This window comes from Caloenas nicobarica, chromosome 12 (assembly GCF_036013445.1).
Source record: "Caloenas nicobarica isolate bCalNic1 chromosome 12, bCalNic1.hap1, whole genome shotgun sequence".
In the NCBI taxonomy this organism is placed as follows: Eukaryota; Metazoa; Chordata; class Aves; order Columbiformes; family Columbidae; genus Caloenas; species Caloenas nicobarica.
In genome coordinates this window covers 5,052,549-5,076,817 of record NC_088256.1, presented here as the reverse complement: position 1 = coordinate 5,076,817, position 24,269 = coordinate 5,052,549, and the positions used below count along the sequence as shown (strand labels likewise).

Here is a 24,269-nt window from a genome sequence, read left to right as displayed (position 1 = left end):
TCTTGTTTTTACTCCACTTTTCTGTTTTCTGTGCAGCTTTGATTTGCTGATTTTAAAAGAGGTAGTACAGAAAATGGCAGGGATAGAAATTACAGAAGAAATGACAATGGAACAGTTGGAAGCCATGACTGGTGGAGAACAACTAAAAGCTGAGGTGTGTTTGTGTTAAATTTAATTAATAATATCTGTTGTTTATTAATGGTGGTTCTGAAGACTGTGTCATCAACTCTGGCAGCATAGCTGAGAGAGGTGTCACCACTTTCACGGGAGAGCTTCCTTCTCCATTGAGCTTATGAGCCTTGCAGACAGGCAGCCAAGACGACGGATCTATGAGCCTTAGTTGTGCTTCACAGCAGCTCATGTTAAGGAGAGCAGCCTTCATTAGCCAGTGTTCTGTGTCAGAGCTGCGAATTGTAGCAGCCAGTGGGCTCGGCTGTTGTGCAGCCTTGCTCTTCTGTTCTGCTCTGGGAGTAGCAGCTCACGGGTGAGCAGAGTAACGTCTTAAACATTTCTAACAGTTAAAACTGTTGCAGCCTTGGCATCAGAGTCATAGTTGAGTCTGACCTAGAGTCAGCTCCCTAGGGCATTGAATAGCTGTAATCAGAACTAAAATCTGAAATTCCTGTATTGAACAAAGAGACTTTGAGCAGATCACAGCAGACCGAGGTCTGAAAGGCAGTGTCATGCCTGGGCTGAAATGTCACTCTTTATTTACTGCGTAAAAGACTAATTAATAACATGCAAGACTAATTAGTTTCTGTCTCTTAGATACATACATTGTAGTATGAGATCCAAGGAGGGAGTTTTATTGACAGACGGGAAACCGTATTGATGTTAGTTCATTGGTATTTCTGCAGTCAGAAGCATACATGGCTTCTCTAATACTTTGTGATGCGCCGTTTCCAAACTTGGGCATCTTCTTCTGTCCTGCACAGGGTGGATACTTTGGCCAAATCAGGAATACAAAAAAATCTTCTCAGAGATTGAAAGATGCATTATTGGACCATGATCTTGCCCTTCCACTGTGTCTGCTCATGGCTCAACAGAGAAATGGTGTAATCTTTCAAGAGGGAGGGGAAAAACATCTGAAGCTGGTGGGAAAACTGTATGATCAGGCAAGTAGAAACACTTGTGTTTACAAGAACCCTCCCCCTTTTCTTTGGTAAATTTTACAGTATCAGCACAATATATAAGAATTCGGCAAATAAATACGAATATATAAAAATTTTCAAAATTAGTTGCAGTGATCTCATTGTTAAAATACATGGGTGTATTAAATATACATTATATTCACAAGTGACTTCTGAGTGAAAGATTAAAACATCCTTTATGGAAAAAAAGTTAAGTTCTTATTTCTTAGGTTGGCTATTGTGTTTTTATGATCTTTCTTTGTTAGAAGAACTTTCCTTTTTTTTTGAAGAAGCAGCCTGAATTCTTTTACTGCCGTAGGTAATAGGAACTAGTGTAATTTTATTCTGGTAGAACAGAATGCTCTTATAGTTCTCCTGTTTTTGTAGTTTGTTGGGGTGGGTTGGTTGGTTGTTTTTTAAGGTGCCGCAGTTAGAGTTGAGTCAGCAATGAGTGACAGAAGTATGTTACATGGAAAATTTAGCATCTCTTCCTGTATGAGAAAATTCTTGCTGTACTATACATTGTTAACTCTTTTTTAAAAAAAGGTAAAAAAAATTAAAGCAAGCTTTTAAGCTCTCCCTGAGTTCACTTTTGAACAAAATAATACCGTTTGCTAAGTGTTTGTATCTTTGACATGCAGTGCCATGACACCCTGGTACAATTTGGTGGGTTTTTAGCATCCAATCTGAGCACAGAGGATTACATTAAGCGAGTGCCTTCTATTGACGTTCTCTGTAATGAGTTTCACACACCTCACGATGCTGCGTTTTTCCTCTCCAGACCCATGTACGCACACCACATTTCAGTAAGTAGAACTCTTCTGTTTGCCTGCTGTTAGTGCTGCTGTGTTACATGTTATCAACAGATGTGTTAGGTTCCTGCTAAAGTTTTAAGTTTGCAAAATAAAGCTTGCGGAAGCTTTATGAGTTGAGGTAGAAAGAGCAGCTGTGGGCTGGTTATCCTTTTTATTAATAGAAAATATGGCCCATGTGTCAGCTTTCACACAACTGACAGAAGTTGTAGCTAATTAAGTCATCTCTTCTGATGATTTGGGTGATCAGTAGGAATTCTCTCCCTCTCCGTTCCCCCAAATGTTTAAGTTTTTCTGTAGATGTTTTGGATGGATTTTTGCTGTGGGGGAAGATGTCGCAGCTGCCAAACAGTGTGCTATCTTAGGAAGTGTCCCTGCATCTAAAGTTTTAAATATTGAGAGCAATTTTTACTTGGTGTAGTATAATATGTTACTATAGCAACAGGTAGCAGTATCAGTGAAGAAAGATAAATCCATCCAATATGGATGAATACTAAAAGTTCTGTACGATGTTCTTCAGTGCTTTATGTACATCAATGACATTTCACATGTGTAAATGTTTGTTATATAGAAAGTTTTTTGAGAAAAGTTGAATTATATTGTAAGGGTTAAATTATATTGTTTGCATACAAAGATTACAAATTTTTCTTTTTCCTTTTTTTTTATCTACAGTCTAAGTATGATGAACTAAAAAAAGCTGAGAAGGGAAATAAACAGCAGCACAAAGTTCACAAATACATTACATCATGTGAGCTAGTGATGGCTCCTGTTCATGATGCTGTGATTTCTCTGCACCTTCCCAAGGTTTGGGATGACATCAGTCCTCAGTTTTATGCCACATTCTGGTCTTTGACAATGTATGACCTTGCCGTCCCACATAGTAGCTACGACAGAGAAGTCAATAAACTTAAAGTCCAGATGAAAGCCATAGATGACAATCAGGAAATGGTATGTTCATGTAACTTTATGGTCCAGTTTAAACTTTCTAACCTTGAAAGACTTTTTTTTTCTTTTTAATGTAAAGTCTTATATTAAGATTGTTCTGGAGGGTTTTATGTCACCTGATTCATCCATTCTGATTTGTGACATGCGCATAATTTGAATTGACTCTTATAATTCCTGCTTGAAAAGTACCAGTGGCTTTACTAAGTGAAAATTACTGGAAAATCTGTGTCTCTGAAAGCAGCCTTTGACACTCATATCTGTTCACTTTTGTCTTAACTTTAGTCAGCCAATGTTCATAAAATCAGTCGATTACTAGAGCAGAATATTATTGAGTGAAATAGAAAGCTTTTAAAGTATTCTTTAGCATTGTCAGGAATTTAATTGCTCTATTTATAGCAAGCGTTAGCATAATGCTAAGTAAGTTGCACTGACATTTTATAGCCTCCAAATAAAAAGAAAAAGGAAAAAGAACGTTGCACAGCCCTGCAGGACAAGCTTCTGGAAGAGGAGAAGAAGCAATTGGAGCATGTGCAGAGGGTTCTACAGAGACTGAAACTGGAGAAGGATAACTGGCTTCTGGCAAGTAAGTGTGTAGAGGGGAAACACTCTGGATGTTTTTGTCATCACTGTCCCCAGAACTAAACCTTCAACTTGCACTAATACTCTTAATGTGGATTTTAAAATTTGATCTCTTTATATGTTGAGGTCTGTTAGCAAGGTAAACTTCTAATTCGAATGTGTCTTTGCTGCAAATGCTGAGTGGTTGGTTTTCAGGGAGATGTCTTGTTTGTTTCTTGCAATGTTGAGACCTTTTAAATATTGCACTAATTTAGAAAATAAATAAGACATTGACCAATTCAGTGGAAAGTTATAATTGCAAGATGGCGTGCGCTTATTTACTGCAGTTAGAATGCTGCTAAGTTAGGATAATTGCTACATTGCAAGAAATAGGCATGTAACTCTCAGTGAGTGGTTTGAGTTAACATACTTTGTTTGAGTCCCACAATTAGGAGCAATACGCTACTATTTGGGCGGTAACATAAACCCTTTTCCAATGACAAGGTAAGTATTGTACCAGCCTAGGTGCACCACAAAATGAAACAGCATGTGGATGTTTCATATGGCAGACATACAGGAGGCAGAACATTTTTCTCTGACAGAGCCTCTGTCATGTTGCATATTGATTGAGAGCTCTACTAGTATGGTTAATCTGACATGTTTTTCTCTGGTCAGTTTTCTTGTCTGGAAGAACTTTCAGTTTGTAACTGGTAGTAGTTGTTTGCCTGTCTCAAGAAGCCTAGCATAATCCAGTGGAAAAGCATTTTATTGTCTGACTCACATAAGATGCACCCAACTGATTTAACAAAGAAACATTGATAGTTAAATTGAGAAAGGTTATTCCCTATACATAGTAAATGTACTGGTATGGACAGCTAATTAGCTACATGAAATTACTGACTGAAAAAGTACTACATGACTGAACCTTTGTGTAGAGCTGACTGATAACTGCTTAAGGAAGTACTTGAAAGCACGTAGAAAATTGTGTAGATACGATCTGCATATAAACATGTACTCTTAACAATACAGGCATTTGTGGGGTACGGGGCATAGCTTATTGTTGGCTTGTGAGTGTTCAGGCTTCAGCTGCAAGAAGTTTCCCAGCATTGCATCCGGAGAGAAACTTTTTCAGCAGTTTCCCCACTGGAAGAAATTATCTGTAGATGGTAAATAAATAAGGAAATTGAACAGCACATCGACTGTAGTAGTATTTTTTAATTTAATTTTGTTTTATGAGATGGGCTGCTTGTGTAGGTACTTTTAATAGAGTGTTATATCATTAAGAGTAGGTTAATTTTTGGCAGAATAAGTAGACTGGTAGTTGTAACAATCAGAAACTGGCTATTCTAACTGGCTGTTTACTTGCTTTACTTCTGCATTTTTGAAGTAACACTTACACGCTTGATTGTTCGATGAGCTGCGATTCTCTTGGTGGTTTTGTTTTGGTTTTTTAAGTGTCAAAGCCTTGTTATAACCTTTGAGGGGTAGATACTAGAATGAAATAAAATCAGCGTAAGATTTTTAGTGAAGTAAAAGCTGATAGCCCTTTCTTGAACAATCTTTGCTCCATGAGCATCACAGAATCGAAGCAAGTAAATCCTGAGTCTTGTGACTTGTGCCCTGCAGCCTGTGCAAGAATCCCAGTGCAAAAACACCAGTTGCCATCATGAGGATGATGACTGGCTTTCCTCTGAAGGCATCCGTTCACAGTCTTGAGTTCTGTGCTTTCATCCATACGTTTATATTCTTCCTACCTTCCTTTTGTGTGCTGTACATCGTTCCCAGCTTGTTTTTATGCTCGTTGTTAACTGGACACGAGCTGCTGCGGGATCAGTTTGGGTGTGTGTTTGGCTGTTGCGTTAACCAACCAGTGGTTGGCCAAATGGAAGGGGTAACTGTTGAGCATTCAGTGCAGTCTTTAACTCAGTGGTAGAATGAAACTTGCGCAAAATGTGTTTGTATTGGGACAGTGGTGTACTGAAAACTGTTCCTCTGGCAGGTTGGTTGATTGGAAAAATGATTGTTAAGGGATTCTACGTAGACACCTTGTTGTTCTGTTTCTAAGGAAACAGAGCTGAAATTTAACTCCATCTAGAAAGGAGAAATAAGAGTTCTAGATAGATAGCAGATGGTATTCCTTCTGCTAATTTGCAGAATTTGAGCGGGTGGAGAAGTTCAGCAAAGTTGTGTTGTTTTTTTTTCCTGGCCTTCCCCCTCCCTCCCTGCATTGTGTAATAGAAGAATTTCCACAATAAGAAATAAACGTTTGCTATAACCACCCTCTACTGTCCCCCCCTGTTTGAACTATTAAGCTTATTTTGATTTTTTTCTGAGCAGTGCCAAAGATATGGCTGGAATACAAGCAACTTAATGTACAAACTTGAGAATATGCATTTGCAATACTGAAATAATTGGGAAGTGAGTAGTCGAGTGTCAGCCCACTAACTTCTGTTTGTTTTTTTTTTCTCTCTCTCAATTTCTTCGTATTTGAAGAGTCTACCAAAAATGAGACTATCACAAAATTTTTGCAGTTATGTATATTTCCTCGATGCATTTTTTCAGCAATCGATGCAGTTTATTGTGCTCACTTTGTAGAATTGGTGCATCAGCAGAAAACACCCAACTTCTCCACACTTCTCTGCTATGACAGAGTAAGTAGCTGGCACTCTGTGTGTGTGTACTTAATTACTATTATGAGCATGCAAAACTAGTATCCTCCCTGGCTCCTAGTAGTGGTAAACAATCATTACCAATATTTAATTCTAGAATCTGTGAAAATCAAAATTTCCCTTTTGTACTGTAGATTCTACAAACCAAGTTTCCCTAGAGCTTCAGGGGATTATTTTCAAGAAATTTTGTTTTTGATTTATCCTAATGAGATTAGAGTTTCAGAGCAAAGTCATTAGCAGTCACAGGAGTTGCGTTCAGGTTTTGCAAGCTTCCAGTTGTCTGCATTTCTACAGCCAGGAGAAACACCCTTTTGCATCAGCTTGGCTAGGTGTTTACGTCTACCTGCTCAAATAAATTATTAATTTGAAAACAAAACAGTTATATGCTAATAAAGACAAGCTTTATGGAAAACTGTGTCAGCAACAGCTATGTGCAGTGCTTAGATTCTGGGCTAGGTGTGAAGGATGGGTAATAAGGTCTTGAAAACAGAGTATTTTATAACAGATCTCCTTTATATGTAGAAAGCAGTGTAGTGGTGGTTTAGATGAGAGAAATTTGAAATTCTTGTTGGTTCTTGTTGCTTTTCTAATTCAGTAAATTCACTAACTTTTTATTACTGCTATTCGCAGGTTTTCTCTGATATTATATATACAGTTGCAAGTTGCACTGAAAATGAAGCTAGTAGATATGGCAGGTTTTTATGCTGTATGCTGGAAACTGTGACCAGATGGCACAGTGATAGAGTCATATATGAAAAGGTACGTGAAGTTATTAAAATGAGTTTGCTCATGAGAATATGTAATGGCCACTTTTGTAATTCGGCCTAATAAAAATGGATTTAATGAAATTGTTAGATTTAAAAACACTCTGTGGTTGAATTTTTTCTGATGGCGTAATCTTAGAATTGAGTTTTAGTAATTCATGTTCTAATAGAAGTAATATTGTATAGTGTCAAAAATATACAGTGGCTAAAAAAACCCCCTTAAATTTCTGATTTTCTCATAACTTGTCTTGAGGATCATTTAGGAAGCATATGGAAACTCTAATAATACTCCTTGCAAAAGCTATAGTAGTTAAATTGCAAATAATCTCTTCTCTCACCCACAACTAAGATTTCAACATAAATAAGCTTTTAAAAAGTGTGTGTGTAAGTCTAGTTAAGTGTGATCATGTCTTAGTCTTTAGCAAAATCAATGAGAAAGTGCTTCAGTTATATTAAATATTGCAGAATTACTGTTTTTGTGCTTCTCAAAAAAATTTTTTTTTTCTTTTATTTGCATGTAGGAATGTGGCAACTATCCAGGCTTCCTTACTATATTGCGGGCAACTGGGTTTGATGGTGGAAATAAAGCTGATCAATTGGATTATGAGAATTTTAGACATGTGGTACACAAATGGCACTATAAACTAACTAAGGTAAATAAAGAAGCTGAAAAACTTAAGATTTTGAAAGCTTTAATAAAAAAACCCAACTTCAATAAATTTAATTTGTGTTCTAGGCTTCCGTGCACTGCCTTGAAACAGGTGAATATACACATATCAGAAATATCCTGATTGTGCTGACCAAAATCCTTCCATGGTATCCAAAAGTCCTGAACCTGGGCCAAGCCTTGGAAAGAAGAGTACACAAGATATGTCAGGAAGAGAAAGAGAAGAGACCTGATCTATATGCGTTGGCTATGGGGTAACAACACCTTACTTTAAGAAAGTGGTTAAAAGTGGATCATGAAAAGCTTCTAAGGACTCGGAACTGTTACAGTCCTAACATTTGATTTTTACCTTATCACAGAAGATTTTGCTATCCTGCATCTCAGGGCTGGCAGTGTGAATGAAAACTTTGATTTTATGCTGGATGATCACTAATTTCCTTTACAAGACACTTTAACTAGTAAAGATTTCCACTCACGAGAGCATAGCTTAATTTTAGAGGAATAGTAGAGCAGCAAGTAGATAGGAGGGAGAGTAAAATGAAGAAAGCCAAGGGCCGTTGACGAAGACCACATAGATTTCGGAAGTTTATATGATTCTAAAATGCTTAGTTATGTTTTACATTTTTCTGTTATGAATGCAGATTTATCCATGTATGCTTGAGGGATAGTTGCCCTAACAGTTTTAAGTTTTGTCAGTAGGCTGTTTCTTCTGTGCGTTTGGCAGTTGTGCGTGTGTGGTGGTGGTGGTGGTGAAGGAGTGGAAACAGAGCTGCTTCTGTGTCTAGTGGGTTTGTTTGTTTTCTTGGTGTTTGTGCGTGTCGTGTGGGGTTTTTTGGTTTTGTTTGTTTGTTTTTTCCTGTGTTTGGGGTGGTTTTTTGGTTGTTTGGTGGTTGTTTTTTTTTTTTCTTTTTGAGCTCATCGATAAAGGGGAAGAAACTGCATATCAGTTGGGAAAAACTGTGAAACAAATAACATATGAACTGTTAGATTATGTCCTCATTGAAAATTCAGCCCATGTTTTGCTTTATGTTTGTGCATATTTAACAATCTGTGCGACTTGCAGCTATTCTGGGCAGTTGAAAAGTAGGAAGCCTTTCATGATACCTGAAAATGAATTCCACCACAAAGACCCACCTGCCAGGAATGCTGTAGCTGCAACAGTACAAAATGGGCCAGGTGGTGCTGGAATGCCTACATCTCTCACAATAAATACAGTTAAACTGGACGAAGGCAATACTGAGGAGACTGGTAAACAAACCTATGATTATTATTTACTTATTTTTAAGTAGAATTCTTCTGACATTACAGGCTATTCTCTCAAAATTTGGCTCATTAAGCTGAAAAGAAAAAATCTGACTTTGGTGCAGAATAGAGTCAGTGTGTGGTTTTTTTATTTTTAGTTGGTTTTTTTGGGGGGAGAGGATGTTCTGCATTTAGTTACCTTTTTAAACTGTTAGCTACACATGATCTTACATGCATATGCTTAGGTATTTGTATTATTTTAGCTGATAGCATGTATATTAACTTGTTGAAATAAAGATTTTCTCCTTTTTTAAACAGATAAACTAAAGGAGAAGTCTCAGGGTGTGGTGAAAGTTACTAATAAAACTGTCAACGCTACACCAAAGGTGACAACAAGCAATGGAAACAGTGCTTCTAATAGGTAAGGAAAAGCACTCTTTGGCATTCTCTATTTTCTTCCTTCCAAACCATAGAATACACTTGAAATGGACCTGGGTTTTCCTTTTTACGTTCAGTTTCCATAGAAATTGTTTCCATTTCTTCAAAGTTAAATAAATGAGGTTATTTCTTCCAAAATATACAGCTGTACTGATCTGACACTGTTGTTAAATGCCTTCCATTTTAGCTAGATAAAAGTGTAAAACAAATGAGAATGTTTGCTTTTTGCTGTTCTGACAAAGAGACAGCACACCTGAAATCTGGCCCTGACTGCTTCAGGACATTCTGTCAAGCCATCTGAAGTAAAACTTTTGTGATAAAATTAGAACTGGTTTTGTATTCATGCTAACTGGCCTTTTTATTTTTGATACAGCAAAATTATTAAAGAGAAAGATGATAAAGAAAAAAGTGGGAAGGAAAAAGATAAAGAAAAAAAAGACAAGACTCCAGCTGCCACTCCAGAGATGAAGGCACTTGGGAAGGATGGGAAAGATAAACCAAAGGAAGAACGGGCAAACAAAGATGATAAAGTAAGAGAGATCAAGGAGAAAACACCGAAGTCTGACAAAGAGAAGGAAAAAGTCAAGAAAGAAGAAAAAGCTTCAAAAGAAGAGAAATCCAAGACAATTGTTACCATCGTTGAGTCGAAGTCAACTGCAGAAAAGGAGAGAGAAAAGGAGCCATCCAGAGAAAAAGATGTAGCAAAGGAAATGAAATCCAAGGAAAATGCTAAAGGAGGAGAAAAGATGCCAGTAGCTGGGTCCTTGAAGTCACCTGTTCCCAGATCAGAAACATCAGAATCTGAAAGGGGTAAGTTTACTTAATTTCTGTTCTTGTCTGGAATAATAGAATGTGTCACTGGAAAATCACTGAATGTCGAAAAAATGGTAGAGATGGTGAGAAAGAATTGCTACATAATAGGTAGCATTTTGGCATCGGCTTTTAAATACAGTTAGTGCCTAAAGTAGGTAGTCAGGAAATCTCCAAAAGGCGAACTGTGTGAATACGTGAACTTCATGTGTCTTCAGTGAGTGCTCATTTTCGTAGCCTGTCGTTTTTAGTATGAGTCTAAATGGTCTTTTATTAAAATGTATTTATGTAACTGGCCTTGCAAATTTTGCAAAAATTTAATGCAAAAAAACTGGAGCGTGCTCTGAGAGTTTCATCATAACATTTGAATGAAAACGGGGTATGTGGAAGACGTAGGCCTTTGTCCTTAAGGACACAGGAAACTTTATCAGTTCCATCTTAAATTAAGGGTTAACAAATCCTTAATGTTGATATTCTAAGTACTTGTAATCTGAAGCCGATGTTGAGTTTTATACTTGCACTGCTTAAGGCAAACCAAGTAAAGGAGGCTTGTAATGCTTTTCATTGGGTTCACCTCTTCACGGTCTTCATAGCCAATCTGAAATTCAGATACAGACTGACATAAAATGGAAGTTTGAAATGAGCATAATTTTGCAGCAGCTTGTTCACATTATACTTTTCCCGCAAAGTTTCATAAAGAGGGTCAAGGCATGCTGGTAGCCCTAGATAGCTTAAGAAAAAATTTACATAGTGGTAAAACTTGAATTTTAGCTTGAAGTATTTTGGTATTTCAGAAAGGCATATTATTGGAATATCCTCTTTTAAATGTGTTTTAATAATGCTGCTTTTCTTTTCTTTCCTCAGAACAAAAACGCCGCAAAGTTGATACACATTCTTCTCCATCACATTCCTCAACAGTAAAGGTTAGTATAGCCTGAGGAAGGCAGCACCCATGTTAGGCTCACGAGTTTGGGATGCCAATGTTCGACTTCCTTCAAGTTTTGTGCCAAGTATACACTGGAGCCACTGGAGGTTTTATGTTGCATTAGAAAATGCATTCCTTGTCTTTATTGGCGGACTGTCTTTTTTTTTTCTATAAAAATATTTTTCATTATCCAGAATAATGCTTCAAGGACCTAGCAAAAATTTTGTAAATAGTGTTTGGAAATTGCAAGAGAATTTTTACACAGAAGTGCCTCATTGTTTTAAGCGGTCAGTTTTTTTGGAGTGCAATGGTAGCTACAAGCAAATGAGTCTTTGCAGCAGAGTGGAGCATATTTTTCTGCACTGCTATCGAAGAATCTATATCACTGAAGATTCCTGGATGATACGGGATGTACGATACCTCTGAATTCATCAGGCTTCTTGATGAGCATCATACCGATATGTGCCTTCTAAGGAGGAGTCTGGAAAGGAGTTCCATTTTAAAGTCTCCTTGGTGATCAGTTCTCCTGTAGTTGTGTATATTCAGTGCGCATGCAGCTTCGGTTGTACCTTCCCTTCGAGGTTTGTTTATGTCCAATGGGTTCCCACCATGTTGAGCCCTGCGTTACGATAAAACCAGATGTGGCAACCGAGCCTCCTACCCAGCAAAGAGAAACCCCAAGCATTCAAGCGCAGCACAAAACCATGGGCGTAGCCTACTTGAAGACTCAGGGTAGCCATTCCTTGCTCCATATTTATTTTATTTCTAAACCATCTATGTTCATGGAATCTTTGAATTTGCAGTACGTTGAACGTTTAAAACTGTAAGTTGCTAATACTTCATCAAGAGCACTGTGATGGATTATGTGGGCCTTTAACTTCACCATCTTACCAACTTTAGAACAAGCTTTTCTTTTTTTCCCGTGTGTGGTTTTTGGGTTTGTTTTTTAGTTGTTGTTGTTTTTTTTCAGAGTACATATTTTTCTATGTAAGTTTTACTTTAAAGATTTAGGCTAATTTTGGAGAACTCAAATAGCTGTTACTAGTTTTGAGGAAGCAGGTGACAGTGATAACTACTCAATGACAGTTCTTGCCTGGTTTTTTGTAAATGGCAATGTAAAGTCATTCTAGAGTTACTTCTACCACATTTAACTGAACGTGGAGAAGATACATTTTAAACCTGGTTCAGCTGTATTCAGAGTCAAGACTATTTTTTCTTTATATTTTGTCTTGGCAGGAGAATGTTTTTCACTGTTTTATGAAGAATTAGATATAAACACATTTTGTAGTTTACTTAATAATTCGGTCTAGAAAATAGATGAGACTGTCTTTCCCCACCCCACCCCCTTTATTTGTTTTTAAATATATTTCAGTTCCTAGCTTTATTCAGTGTACAGTATTAACATAAGATTTATTCCAGAAGGAGTAGCTGGTTTTTGTTTCAAGGGCACGGCCACGCTTCCCAAAGTTCCTCTGGTTTCTGAAAACAATTCCAGCTTACGTGTCATCTCCATTCATTTTCTACAGGACAACCTCAACGAACTCAAGGACTCTTCAGCAAAGGTTTGAATCTTTTAGAAACCGCCAAAGTTTACTTTCATATTTTGTTGCAGAGAGAACTTAACTTTTGGTCTTTTTGAAAACCCCATCAGAAAATTCTAATTCGATTCCTGTAAAAACTGATGTAGTAACAGAGGGAATTTTTCCTCTGCTATATAGAACCTCTGTACAGGAGAGAGGGATAGTTATGTGGAAGCAATTAAAAAAAATCCCCTGAATTTACCATTCTGTCAGAGACTTTATGGGTTAGTATTTTCTAGTCCTCTCTGAAACTTGTAGATTTCTAGAAATGTCCTTATGATTAAGCCATTTATTTGGCTGAAGAGGTAATAGAATAGTTAAAACAGTTCTTATAATAGTTAGGGGGATTTTAATACCAATTAAAACCAGTAGTTATTTAAAACAAAGAATATTTGAGACCTATCTCTGGAATATCAGTACTCTCTCCTCTTACTATTGTTGTATTCATGGTTTAGTGCTGTAGTACTGTAGTTCTAAACATCACAGCCAACCTCCTGAATTATTATCTTTCTGCACTTGCGTCCTGTAAATGCACTTCAGGTTCAGTCCCTTACGAGAATGTCTGCTAAAGAATGTTCTCAAGAGTTCATAGAATCAGAGCGCCAGGTTGGAAGGGGCCTCAAGGATCATTTGGTCCAACCTTGCCTGGCAAAAGCCTGGTCTAGACATGCTGGCACAGCACCCTGTCCAGCTTAACGGTGTCCAATGCTGGGGAATCCACCACTTCCCTGGGGAGATTATTCATTCCAATGGCTGATTGTTCTCATTGTGAAAAATTTTCCTCTCGTGTCCAATTGGAATCTCCCCAGGAGTAAGTTGTACCCATTGCCCCTTCTTATAGGGAGAGTGTATACAGGAAGCATCCTTTGATTCTTACAATTAACGAAATTACCGTTTCTATAGATTGAATCCACGTGCTTTCAAAAAATGATTTAGAAATTGTTGTCATGATATCTTTTATATTTATATTTTTTGAAATTAAAAAACTTTGTCTTGAGCTCACATCTCTCAAGTGTGGTGTATGGTAGTCTATATAATGTCATTTTTTCCCTCCCTTACTGTATTAGTCAAGGTTCAAATGGTTAATTGAAACTTCACGCAAGTTTTCATTAGTTAAGCTAAATTTTTATTTAAAACTATTTATTTTACTTATTAGCACGTGGATGTGGTAATCAAGCAGACAGTGGAGCTATTTGTAATTAAATGATCAACAAACTGCTTTTTTTTCTAGTCAGTTTGAAAAGTTTAATTTTAGATTGAACTACAATGCACTGGTATAGACTGAGCTGGAAGTGTATTGCAGTTGTGTGACTTTTCATGGATTTATTGTTTGTTAAGGGCTCAGGGGATGGGAAGTGTCCAGCCCTTTCCTTCCTCATCGACATGCCGTTTTCTATTCTTTCTCACTTAATGAACTGATTTTCATTGTTCTGTGCCATTCTAACAGACTTAAGGCACTTGACAATGTTCCTATACATGGTTTAAGACAAGTTAAATGTTCTTCTTTACTGCCATGTACTTGTTTGAGGAAAGAATGGGATATTCAGAAGCCTGTAAGATTTATGAGTTCAGCTTCCACTGAAAGTTAGTAGAAGCCTAGTGCTGTTGTATGCTTACAGGCTGGATTTATTCGTGACTTTGCCCAATTTCTGACGCCAGACCATTGAAATGTTGGTTTACACTGCAGGTTATAAAATAAATGGTGCCAGGCTTGAGTTAGGTGTGTGTTTATTCTTTCTTGGGCCTTTGCCCAAGTTACACAGCAAGCGGCAGTGCTCCAAATTTGATGTGGTTTCGGCTAGCAGTGTTTCTAGCAGCAAGTTGGTGAAACCTGATGAGCTGAAGCCTTTTCTTGTAAAGGGAGGTGGGTGGGACACAGTTTTCCAAAACTGCGTTGGCATGGTAGAAGAGCAGTGGAATCCACCACGAACAGCCATGTGAACTTAAAGAAATGGAGTAGGAGAAAGGGCTGTGTGGTTGCTTTCTCACATGGAAGGCATCTCTGGGAGACAACTGAGTGGGGCTGCATAGAATAAAACAGATTTGCAAGTCACTGTTAAAAGTTGACAGCAAAAAAGGGAGCAAGGACAAGTTTACTTGTGGAATGGCGATGTAGGAAATCTAACAAGAAAAGAGGAGTGAGGGGGAAAAAGCAGAAAGAAAAGTATTTAGTGAAAAGAGTATTGAAGGTTCAGTCTCTGGCGTAGGAGGATAAAATACCGCTTAAGTAATAAAAGCAAAAGAGACCTAACGTTGTTAGTGTGACTTTTAACATAGGACCAGTAGCATCTGGTTTTGATAAGTTAAACATCTTTTGGAACTGGAGGAGGACAGGATTAATTAAAAGAATAAAATTATTGGAAACAATATTTGGTTTGGTTCAAGGGATTTCTAGATTTTTCTAAACTTATTTTCCACTTAACCTCTTTCTTTTGGTGTCTTCTTAAGGAAGATGTCTCTCTAAAAAGAAATACATACAACATTTTTATTAAAAGATACTATTTTTTTCTTAAATAAAATTGATAGCTTGTGGAACAGGGGAAAGATTAAAGTATACTGATTTAAATCTGTGTGTTGCTGTAACTTAAGTATATAAAACACCAAAGAAAGGTGTGTTTAATATAAAATGTGCTTATTGGTATTTTATGAAAAATATTTCTTAGAAGATCTAACTATATAATTGTATTTAAAAAGACAGACTTAGTTACTGTAATGCATTGGTATTTATATGATACATGTGCTACCTTATATATGCTAGTAAATATATACAATAGCATTTAAACTTTGTCAAGTGTTATATTTTACATTACTTTGACTTATTTTGTATTCTTCTTGTCTGCGATCCCAGTTTATATTAAAAATGTTTGGCTTTGTAAAACTAGTATGATTTACAGAGCTTATCAAAACTGGCTAGAAGAAAGAGTGGAGCAACAATCTAGGACACGTTACAGAGCAAAACCAATTCTTTTCTATGTCCGGCTGCTTTTATGCTTCGAAGTTTAGGATGAAGGTGGAATTTTGTATTACTTCAGATGAAAACCCACATTATTCAGAGTATTGCCTTAAATACTCTGTGGATTAAGATTATTAATTAAAAATTGCCTAGAACCTGTTTGAGAGCTGATTCCATTCATTTATTCCAGGCAAGACTGCAAGCATTAAATCAGGCCAGGAATCTGCATATCCTGTGTCAATATAACGGCTGTCTGATTTGTTTTGATGCATCAAACAATACCGGTGAACAACATTGTGTGTATTTAATATAAGTGTTTCAGTTAAGAGAAAGTGTTTTTGAATTTCCAGTGTTGAGAAAACAAAGCTATAGCATAAATTATAGATGACAGGTTTGAAGGTGTCTTTAATCACTTTTGTTTGCTAGTAAGGTATTAATGTTTAATTTTGCTCTTTGAGCTAGATCCGTAATGTTAGAGTAAGAGTTTTATTTACACATCTTAGGAATAGATATTAATATTTGGTGATATTGCCTTAATTTAACAGCACTACATTAACCACACTACTCCAACACTGTCCAAGAGTAAGGAGAGAGAAGTGGAGAAGAAAGATTTGGACAAGTCAAGGGAAAGATCCAGAGAGAGAGAGAAGAAAGATGAAAAGGACAGGAAAGATCGAAAAAGGGTTGGTGAAATTTTTATGAACTAGTTTAGAAAGTTGGTATATACTTGGAAAGCTTTCTGTTCGAAGTCCTTGCAGTCATAATTGGTTGTACAGCCTATCCAAGCAGAAGGGATCCATATCAGGGTGGTTTGTCTTCTGTTACTTTTTTAAAGGTTGGGTTACAGTAATGTATTCAAAACTTCTTCCCTTCAAAACCGATCTCGAGTAACTTTACACAAGGTGTAATAGCCCAATTACATTTTAAGTATTCAAAAATTAGTTCTCAAAAATAACATTATGAGCAGGTGCTACTTCAGGAGTCTGTTTTAATCTGCTAATATCTGCATAATTATATTTGGTGCCAGGATCATTCAAACAGTGACCGAGAGGTACCACAGGATTCAACTAAACGACGCAAGGAGGAAAATGGGACAAGTACGTATTTTATTTTGTGTGAGTGTGTATGAGGCTTTGACTCGTGAATTACAACTTTCTGTTGTGTTTTTAGCTGGTTCTTCAAAACATAGCAAAAGTGAAAGTCCTTCTGATTCCCCTCGCTTAAATGAAAAGGAGAAGGAGAAGAACAAATCAAAATCTTCAGGAAAAGAGAAAGGTGATTCAATTAAAGCAGAAAAGATGGAGAAGAGCTCCTCTGGTAGCAAAAAGGTAAAAGAAGCTATTCTTATTTTGTTGATTTAATTTTTGTTGTTGTTGACAGAACAAGCCAATGGTTGGTTGGTTGTTTTTTTCCTAAATTTTATTGCTGCTTTATTGCCTAAATTAAAAAGAGACGCTGTGAATGTGTAGGGAAACACTTCTGGAAATTCTAGTATCTTGTGGCTCAAAGTATTTCAGCAGTCACTCCTGGCAAAATAAACTGGAGGAACAGTTCATTTTGGCAGTAGCCAGAAAAATTCAGAACTTATACTTTAGGTTTTGAGGAATCTACGATATTCACTGGTTTGGTGAGCAGATACGTTGAAAGCAGGGTTAATTTACATATAAACTAGTCTGCTTGTATTTAGATTTTCAAGTGTAATCCTTCTAATCAGATTGTACAATGTATACTATAATAAACTATTTCCCACATATGTATTTTTAAAGGAATCAAGACATGATAAAGAAAAAGCAGAAAAGAAAGAAAAACGAGACAGTACTGGAGGCAAAGAAGAAAAGAAACAATATCCTTTTAAGCATTAGTGTTTCAGAAAAATACAGGAAATTATCTTCCTTTCATAATATGTAGTAAAATATTTTTTTTCCTTAACACTGGATCTACTCATAAATCTTCAGACAAGCACAGATAATGAAGATTGTTCTAAGCAAGGTAAAAATTTTTTTACTCTGTTTGACTTGTATCTCCTGTGACTCCTTTTGACTGCTAAAGGATGTACAAACAAAACAGCCTAAGTGTAAAAGGGCTCAAATTACCCAGCATGAGTGTTTTATTTTGTTTGTTCGTTCTGGGGAGATTTTCAGGAGTGGGTTGTTGGTTGGTTTGGGGGGGTTTTCTGTCATTTTGGGTTTTGGGGTTTTGGTTTGTTTTTGTTTTTTAATTCTATCCAAGGGAGAAAACCATGTTTCCCCATCAGCTAAGAACTGTATAGATGCTCAGATTTTTTTGTCCGAAAAAAAACCCAAACGAAAACCAACAGGGTGGCATAGCGGGGTCACCAGTGTTTGGTGTAGTTCCATGTTTGGCACTTTTTCCAAGCAAGGTTGCCATGCAAAACCAAGGGTGAATCCATGTGATCTGCATAGTCATCGGCCTTGGTAATCTACCTGTTAATTAGGAATATCTTGCTTAATATGTTGGAAACTCAAGTTTTGTATGTTCTTACTTTAACAAAAAGCAGTAGCTTTTAAACCAAATAGTTATATAGTGTAGTAAGTCAGTTCATTATCTCTGCTTAATCTTTTATCTGATCAGATTTGAGGAGGAAGAAGCCAAAGGAAAACTTGCGCATGGAGGCATTGACTATTTGCAGAAAGAAAAGAAACTTCAGAGTATTTTAAGTAACCCATACTCAGACTGGAGCTTTTAGAAAAATAAATTGTTCTTTGAAGCTGTCAGTGTTCTGAATTTTTTTTTTTCAGACCTGTGTAATATGTGGAAACTTAAATTTAGTTTTAGGGTAATCGGGGTGGGGTGTTTTTTCTCCTCTTTGCATCTAGCTATTTAAGAGTCTTGGAATGTTTCATTTTCAGTTATTTGGGAAGGAGAGTGTCCCAGTGAACTTAATTAGTTCACCTGACCATCCCAATTTGAGTCACGCACTGCTACCAATCTTTCTGCATAAAGCAATGTGCAACTTTACATATTAAAATTTATGTATATGTTGGGTAAACATGAAAATAACTGATAGTATTCCACAAATATCAGAGAATTTGGCTTTTCTCTCTGTTCACAAATTGTCCAGGTGTTTTATAATTTTCACGTTTGTTCTCTATTTAGAATCGATGAATTGTTTCTGTTAAAACTTTGTAGATTCTGTGAGCACTTGAAGTGAACACAAGCAGAAATGAAGTAGAAACAATTTTTTTAATTCAGTCACATTTTTTGTGCTTTGAGATTATTTGCTTTCATAGAGTGATGTTCTGACTACTGAACAAAATCAAGGCAGGCAAGAGTTTTCTTTTTTATCAGACAAACTGTTACAGAGAGAGGGAAGACAACATTAAGTACACAAGTGCTGCTTTGTCTCATATTGAAGAAAGATCAACGAGGCTGAAAGTTTGCCGTGTTTTCATGGCTGTCTTGGCTGGTCTAGAAAGCGATGCTACCTTTCACAACCACGATTTGTTGTGAATTTCATTTAGAGATATGGGGGAGGAAAAAAGACCTTTTTAGTGTGAGGGTGGGCAAAACCTGTAGCAGTTTGCCCAGAGAGGTGCAGAGCTGCCATCCTGAGGGCATCGCAAACCCACAGCCCTGAGGAACCCACTCCAGTTAATTCTTCTATTTGAGCAAGGGTCACTTGAACCTCATTGTTATTGAAATTCAATTATACAGGTATCACGTTTGAGAATAGTTAAGGTGATACTGTATGGCGGAACTTACTGGAGATATCTATTGGCTGTGGACTCTCAAATGAGCATTGCTCCTCGTAGTGGCTGTGCTCGCTTTAGGTGTCAGGAGAGACCATGACATAGTCCCACATTCTTCTGTTTGCTTCTAACTAAAGCAACAAAGACCAGACCTGAAAGGTGTCCATGCTTTGCTGTTGGGAATTCTTTTTCAAGAGGCCTAAGGGTTATAGGATGGCTTATATAACACATACAGAGGAATGTTTTGATGAGAGTCCAACAAATCAAACAAATCCCCAAAATTTGAATGCTGAAATCTTGTTATCATCCGGGAATATCTTCTAAAAAAAGTCTCTACACATGGATTGTGGCCTCCAAAAGCAAAAGGGGGATTATTGGAAAAAAGCATCTCGAGAGTTTCATTTGGTGGCGTTGCTCCTTCAGCCACTGAAGCTGAGGGCAAATGCGTGGAGGGGTTTTGTGTAGCAAAGCTCAGGGTGATACTGTGCCCTCTTTGGAGGGTGTTCATGGGGTAAAAGGGGGGGAGTTTAGTTATTGCTTTGGAGTACTATTTGTGTGATCTTCTTGAAATCATAGAAGATACTTCTGTAAACACTTTCCAAACTGGAAATGATGAACATTCTTTGGAAAGAATTTCATAGAGTTTTTTTGACTCTCTCTCCTTGACAGCTGTTTTTGTCTGATCACTGTGGATGGACCCCATCTTTTTCCCATTTATTTAAATGTTACTTTTGAGGGGAAAAAAAAAGGGGGAGGAGGGACAATCTTAGTAGATGAAGTTCACTACTGAGAACTTGCAGCTTCTTTAGTAATAAAATGTGAAGTTTTACCTTGACCAGCAATTCAATATAAAATGAGGATTGTCATCAATTAAAGGACAAATGTGGTGTTCTGACTACATCATGATTTAAGCAACAAATGCTTAGGCGAATGTCAGTTGCACAGTAAAATCCACATCCAGCTGTGTAATGTGCTAAACTGGAGCATCTGGCCTACAATACTGACAGCATCCCTTCGTTTGCCTCGTGAAGGGTGAAAAAAGTGGGGTTTTTTTATAGCAATGTGATTGTGGAATCTAATCCTGTGTTCCTGTTTGTTAAATCTTTTATACCATTCTTGTTAATGCACAACGTCTGACGGCGTTTATTTCTTGCCTAATTCAGAGCTAGTAATATTTTGAGGGGCGTGTACCCCTACAAGAGTTTTTCGCTTCACAAGTGACGACTTGTTTCTTATTTGTGTCTTTAAATTGATATTTCACTACTTACAATGCAGTGCTTGCATTAATACAGTTCTTGCTGTTAGAGTTAGGGAATGAATGACTGATGCAATGGTTTTGTTTTCCCCCTCATTCTTTGAATTGCAAATGGAGTGATATGCTCAGTTGTGAGATCAGTTTTCATTTGAACAACATCTAATTCCAATTGTGTGTGCCTTCCTTGCAGGTGAGATTAAAATGGGAAGATATCCAGCTGTGACCAGAAATGTGTTTTCCAGAATATAGATTGCACAGAAATTTGTGAATGAAGAGGACCCATCTGCATCTCCTTAAATTATTCAGTTCTCTGCTTTATTTCCCCATGCTGAGGATTTAATTGTTGAGTTGTACATTACTGTATTTTAACTTGTTGCTTAGTTTCTTACACATTTATTTTCAGTACCTGGCTGAAAGTGTTACCTATTCCATATTTTAGCACAATGTGCTGCAAACAAACAGTTGCCATAGTGCAAATGAGGTCTCGTGTACAGAGTTCCACTTTAGGTTGTCAAAAATACTGCCTGAGTTTAGTAATTCTTTCAATCTGAAATGCATTCTTTTAGATGTTTGAAAACCACAAATAAACAGTTACTGAACCTTTTTGGATTTACCTCATTTAAACTCAGTTTTTATTTATTACTTGGCCTGTTTTTAATATCAGTGACTAAAAAAAAAAGTAAGTGGGAGCACTGTTTTCATGCAATGCTTAGGGATTATTTGTATATTGTGTACAACGTTGACTTGTTTAAAGATACAAAGAATGAACCCTGTCCCTTCCGTCCCAACCTAAACCTGTGCTCAGTTGTCCCTTGCCACACCTTTTGTTTGTCATGTTGTTTTTAGATCGATTGGAAATGCTCTCTTCAAAACTGAAATAAATTAAGTTTCAATTACAGCTACAGGAGCTTTGTATTGCTGAACTTTAGTCTGAAAAGTTTCACAATGACATTTTTAAAAAAAAATAAGAAAAAAAAGAGAATTTTTTTATCTGCTGAATTCTACCAGTGTAACCTTTTTTCTAAATAAACAATAGTTTTCTCAATGGGTCGTAAATCATTCTGTGTGTGGTCACTTTATTGCGCTGTGTATTGTTAAGAAAAATTGGTATTAGTTGGAATTGTGGGAGGTGGTTTGTGTCTCGCAGGTGCAGAGGGTGGTTACCTGACGGTGTTATGCTGCTCCAGGGGTTTCGAGAAGCTCAGGGTTTGCCTCCCTGCGTTCCTTCAAGTTTACATCTTTCTCTAGAGGCATTTGTTCCTCATTCAAAGCTCATTAAAATCTCTGGCACTTCCCTCCCTCCAACCCCCATTTCCTAATTCAGTCAAATTAGACTGACTTAGAGTGTCTTGAAAACGTCTTCATTTAGGTCGACCGGTTTAGTTTAGCCTGACCGAAAAGGGACTCTGCCTGACTTCTGACATGGCATGGTAGGTCACTTTGGTGAAGCTGCCATCTCAGATGCCACCCGGGTCAGAAATCTGGAAGTCTTCAGGTCACATTCACGACTGATTTCCACTCCCATCCCCCCAGAGCTGTGGTTTTCCTTCAGTAGAAGTCACTGCTTTGTTTGAACTAGAAAATGTGGGTTGTGAAAGAACAGCCGTTTTGTGTTCTTTGGAGGAGATTCCAATGCCTCGTCTAGAGACTTGGTTCACTATTTGATGATTTAAAAGGTATTACTGGAAGCTGAGCTTTTTTCGCCTGGGTACAGCAGTTTAAATACCCAGTGAACATGTATCTACGAGAAAGCGGGAGCTGCTCTTACAGCCAGATTCTGGTGAAGTTTGGGAGATGGTGCATCTCTGACTGGTTCTCTACAGCCAATTCTCACTCCAGAGACTGCAGGACTGGAACCTTCGAGTGCATTTGCTCCTGTGTTTGCCTGGAGCCCTGTGGGATGGACAGACAGCTGTCGGTGAGTCCAGCTGAGTCCCTTGCGGGCACCAGCTGTGATTGAAGTGGTGACCTGGAGAGGGAGAGAGAACTTTCCATGTCAAATCAGTCGCATTGTAACATCAGACTGCACCAAGTAGTTCTTTGGATCAGCCTGTGTGTTCACCGTGTCTTCTGTCTCTTTTTCAAATTCTCCCCCTCATCCATTTGGTAAGGATCTGCTTTCTTTTAAATATCAATGCAATAGAGCTGTGTCGTGGTGTGGAGGAGAGGGTCGGATGGCAGTGGGAGGTGTTTCACGATATTAACACTGAAATATTAGCAGAACTGTAAAGCCTTACAGCCTCGGTCCTCACGCGGCTGCAGAAGATTGTGAGCAGAAGTAGCGAGGGCTGTCACAGCAGCTGCCCAAAGGCTGGAGTGAAGCTTTCCTCTATTTTTAAAAGGCACAGCAAACACAAAGATAATCATAGTCCCTTTAATTCGAATAATTATTTTAAAAGTTAAGGAGCAGTTTCTTGGAGGAGGTGTGGGATCTAAGTAGCTTGAAAGACTTAAGTGCTGTGAAGTGGTAATCTTGATAACAAAGACTGAGATTTCTTGCAGGTACGACTTCTCCCAGGACTCTAATGTATTCCAGTCTCTATAATACTGAATTATTACATAAAGGAGTGTGTTCTCATTTTTTTTATGGTCCCTAACAGGAAAGGACGAGCATGTTTTTCAAGGTTACACTTTCAGATTGACAAGCAGGAAATTCATTCTGCCCGTGGGACTGTCACGGTCTGTGTTACTGCCACCCGCACATGTACTGGTCTCTGCCTTAATTCTGCTTAACCTCCACTAAGCACTACGGTTGTGGCAGTAATGATTCCTGTAAATGCTTTCTGTTGGCCGTGTCTTCCCAGAAAGAGGTTCGTTGATGCTTATTAGTGAAATTGATACGAATCAACTTCACATGGGGACATCGATCCTTATTGAACAGGCTTGGGAAAGGTGGTTTGCTCATGGGGAAGTATATAAAATGCAACTCTATCAGAACAAACTAATTTTTAATGATTGCTCTGAGAAACATGCTAAATATATTCTGTTTATGTGAACTTTGAAAGTGCACAGGGAAATAAGGGTGACATTAAAAATAAATCCTGTTTTAAGTGGTTAAGTTAATTGCTATATGCTGTGTTTAAACAACACTGTTTTGTTGTATATGGAGTGTCATACCTGTATTGCTTTTTCCTGCTCTTCCCCTTGTCCAAAAAAATCATATGAGGAGCTCAAGGGTCATTTCTCTGTAGAGGGATGCTTTTTGGTGACAGACGGGAGTCTGTCTGTACATCAACAGCAGATCAGGCTGAGCCAGGCAGTGTCATTTGGCTCGAGCTGGTGTTTCTGTGGAGCCTGATCAGTGCTTGTTTAGAATCAGGTACTTTCTGTGCTAAACTGACAGTGTGTTTAACAGTATTGAGCCCAATACAAGTTCGCCATGAATTGGTTGTTTTAACTGGTGGTTCAAACAACTGATGGTTCACAAAAAATGTGACAATGGGGAGAATGTTATGCTGACATCATAAAGGCCTCTTATTTAAATAACTGCAATACAGCATTCTTTTTTCTCCTTCGAGAATTTTGTTTCTCTGCTTAAAAAAAATGTGTAATGTGCCCCTGTCTGTGCCTGAAGCGATGGGCCTGGGCGTTTTGAGAGATGATGGGGATCTGAGCTGTTGCCGTGACTGACTGCATGATGCTCTTGACTCCAAAGCAGACGATGTGACTGAGATGGAGCACTTGCCTGCTTAAAACTACTGCTTTATAAGAAGTTGTAACTTGACATATTTTTAATTGCAGAAGATGATCTTGGCCTACTGGTACTGCCCACAAAGCAAATTAATTTGTTTTATTCCTAGGAGTGTTTAGA

The 24,269-nt window shown here is 37.6% G+C and overlaps 1 protein-coding gene across 2 annotated transcripts in view; it reads left to right on the top strand.

Annotated features, from left to right (window-relative positions):
* The window catches only part of THOC2 (THO complex subunit 2), a 51,947-nt gene extending 30,478 nt beyond the window's left edge, over positions 1-21,469 (top strand). For both annotated transcript variants that reach the window (XM_065643172.1, XM_065643171.1), the window contains 20 exons: positions 37-154; positions 936-1,115; positions 1,772-1,936; positions 2,615-2,890; positions 3,329-3,470; positions 5,939-6,096; positions 6,745-6,873; positions 7,400-7,531; positions 7,615-7,799; positions 8,609-8,793; positions 9,106-9,208; positions 9,599-10,035; positions 10,900-10,958; positions 12,487-12,522; positions 16,039-16,176; positions 16,521-16,590; positions 16,664-16,821; positions 17,260-17,336; positions 17,435-17,482; positions 20,649-21,469. In XM_065643172.1, the coding sequence (XP_065499244.1) occupies positions 37-154; positions 936-1,115; positions 1,772-1,936; positions 2,615-2,890; positions 3,329-3,470; positions 5,939-6,096; positions 6,745-6,873; positions 7,400-7,531; positions 7,615-7,799; positions 8,609-8,793; positions 9,106-9,208; positions 9,599-10,035; positions 10,900-10,958; positions 12,487-12,522; positions 16,039-16,176; positions 16,521-16,590; positions 16,664-16,821; positions 17,260-17,336; positions 17,435-17,462 (2,776 nt within the window). In that variant the 3' untranslated portion in view covers positions 17,463-17,482; positions 20,649-21,469. The remainder of the gene's footprint in view (positions 1-36; positions 155-935; positions 1,116-1,771; positions 1,937-2,614; positions 2,891-3,328; positions 3,471-5,938; positions 6,097-6,744; positions 6,874-7,399; positions 7,532-7,614; positions 7,800-8,608; positions 8,794-9,105; positions 9,209-9,598; positions 10,036-10,899; positions 10,959-12,486; positions 12,523-16,038; positions 16,177-16,520; positions 16,591-16,663; positions 16,822-17,259; positions 17,337-17,434; positions 17,483-20,648) is intronic.
* Positions 21,470-24,269: the final 2,800 nt, after the last annotated feature.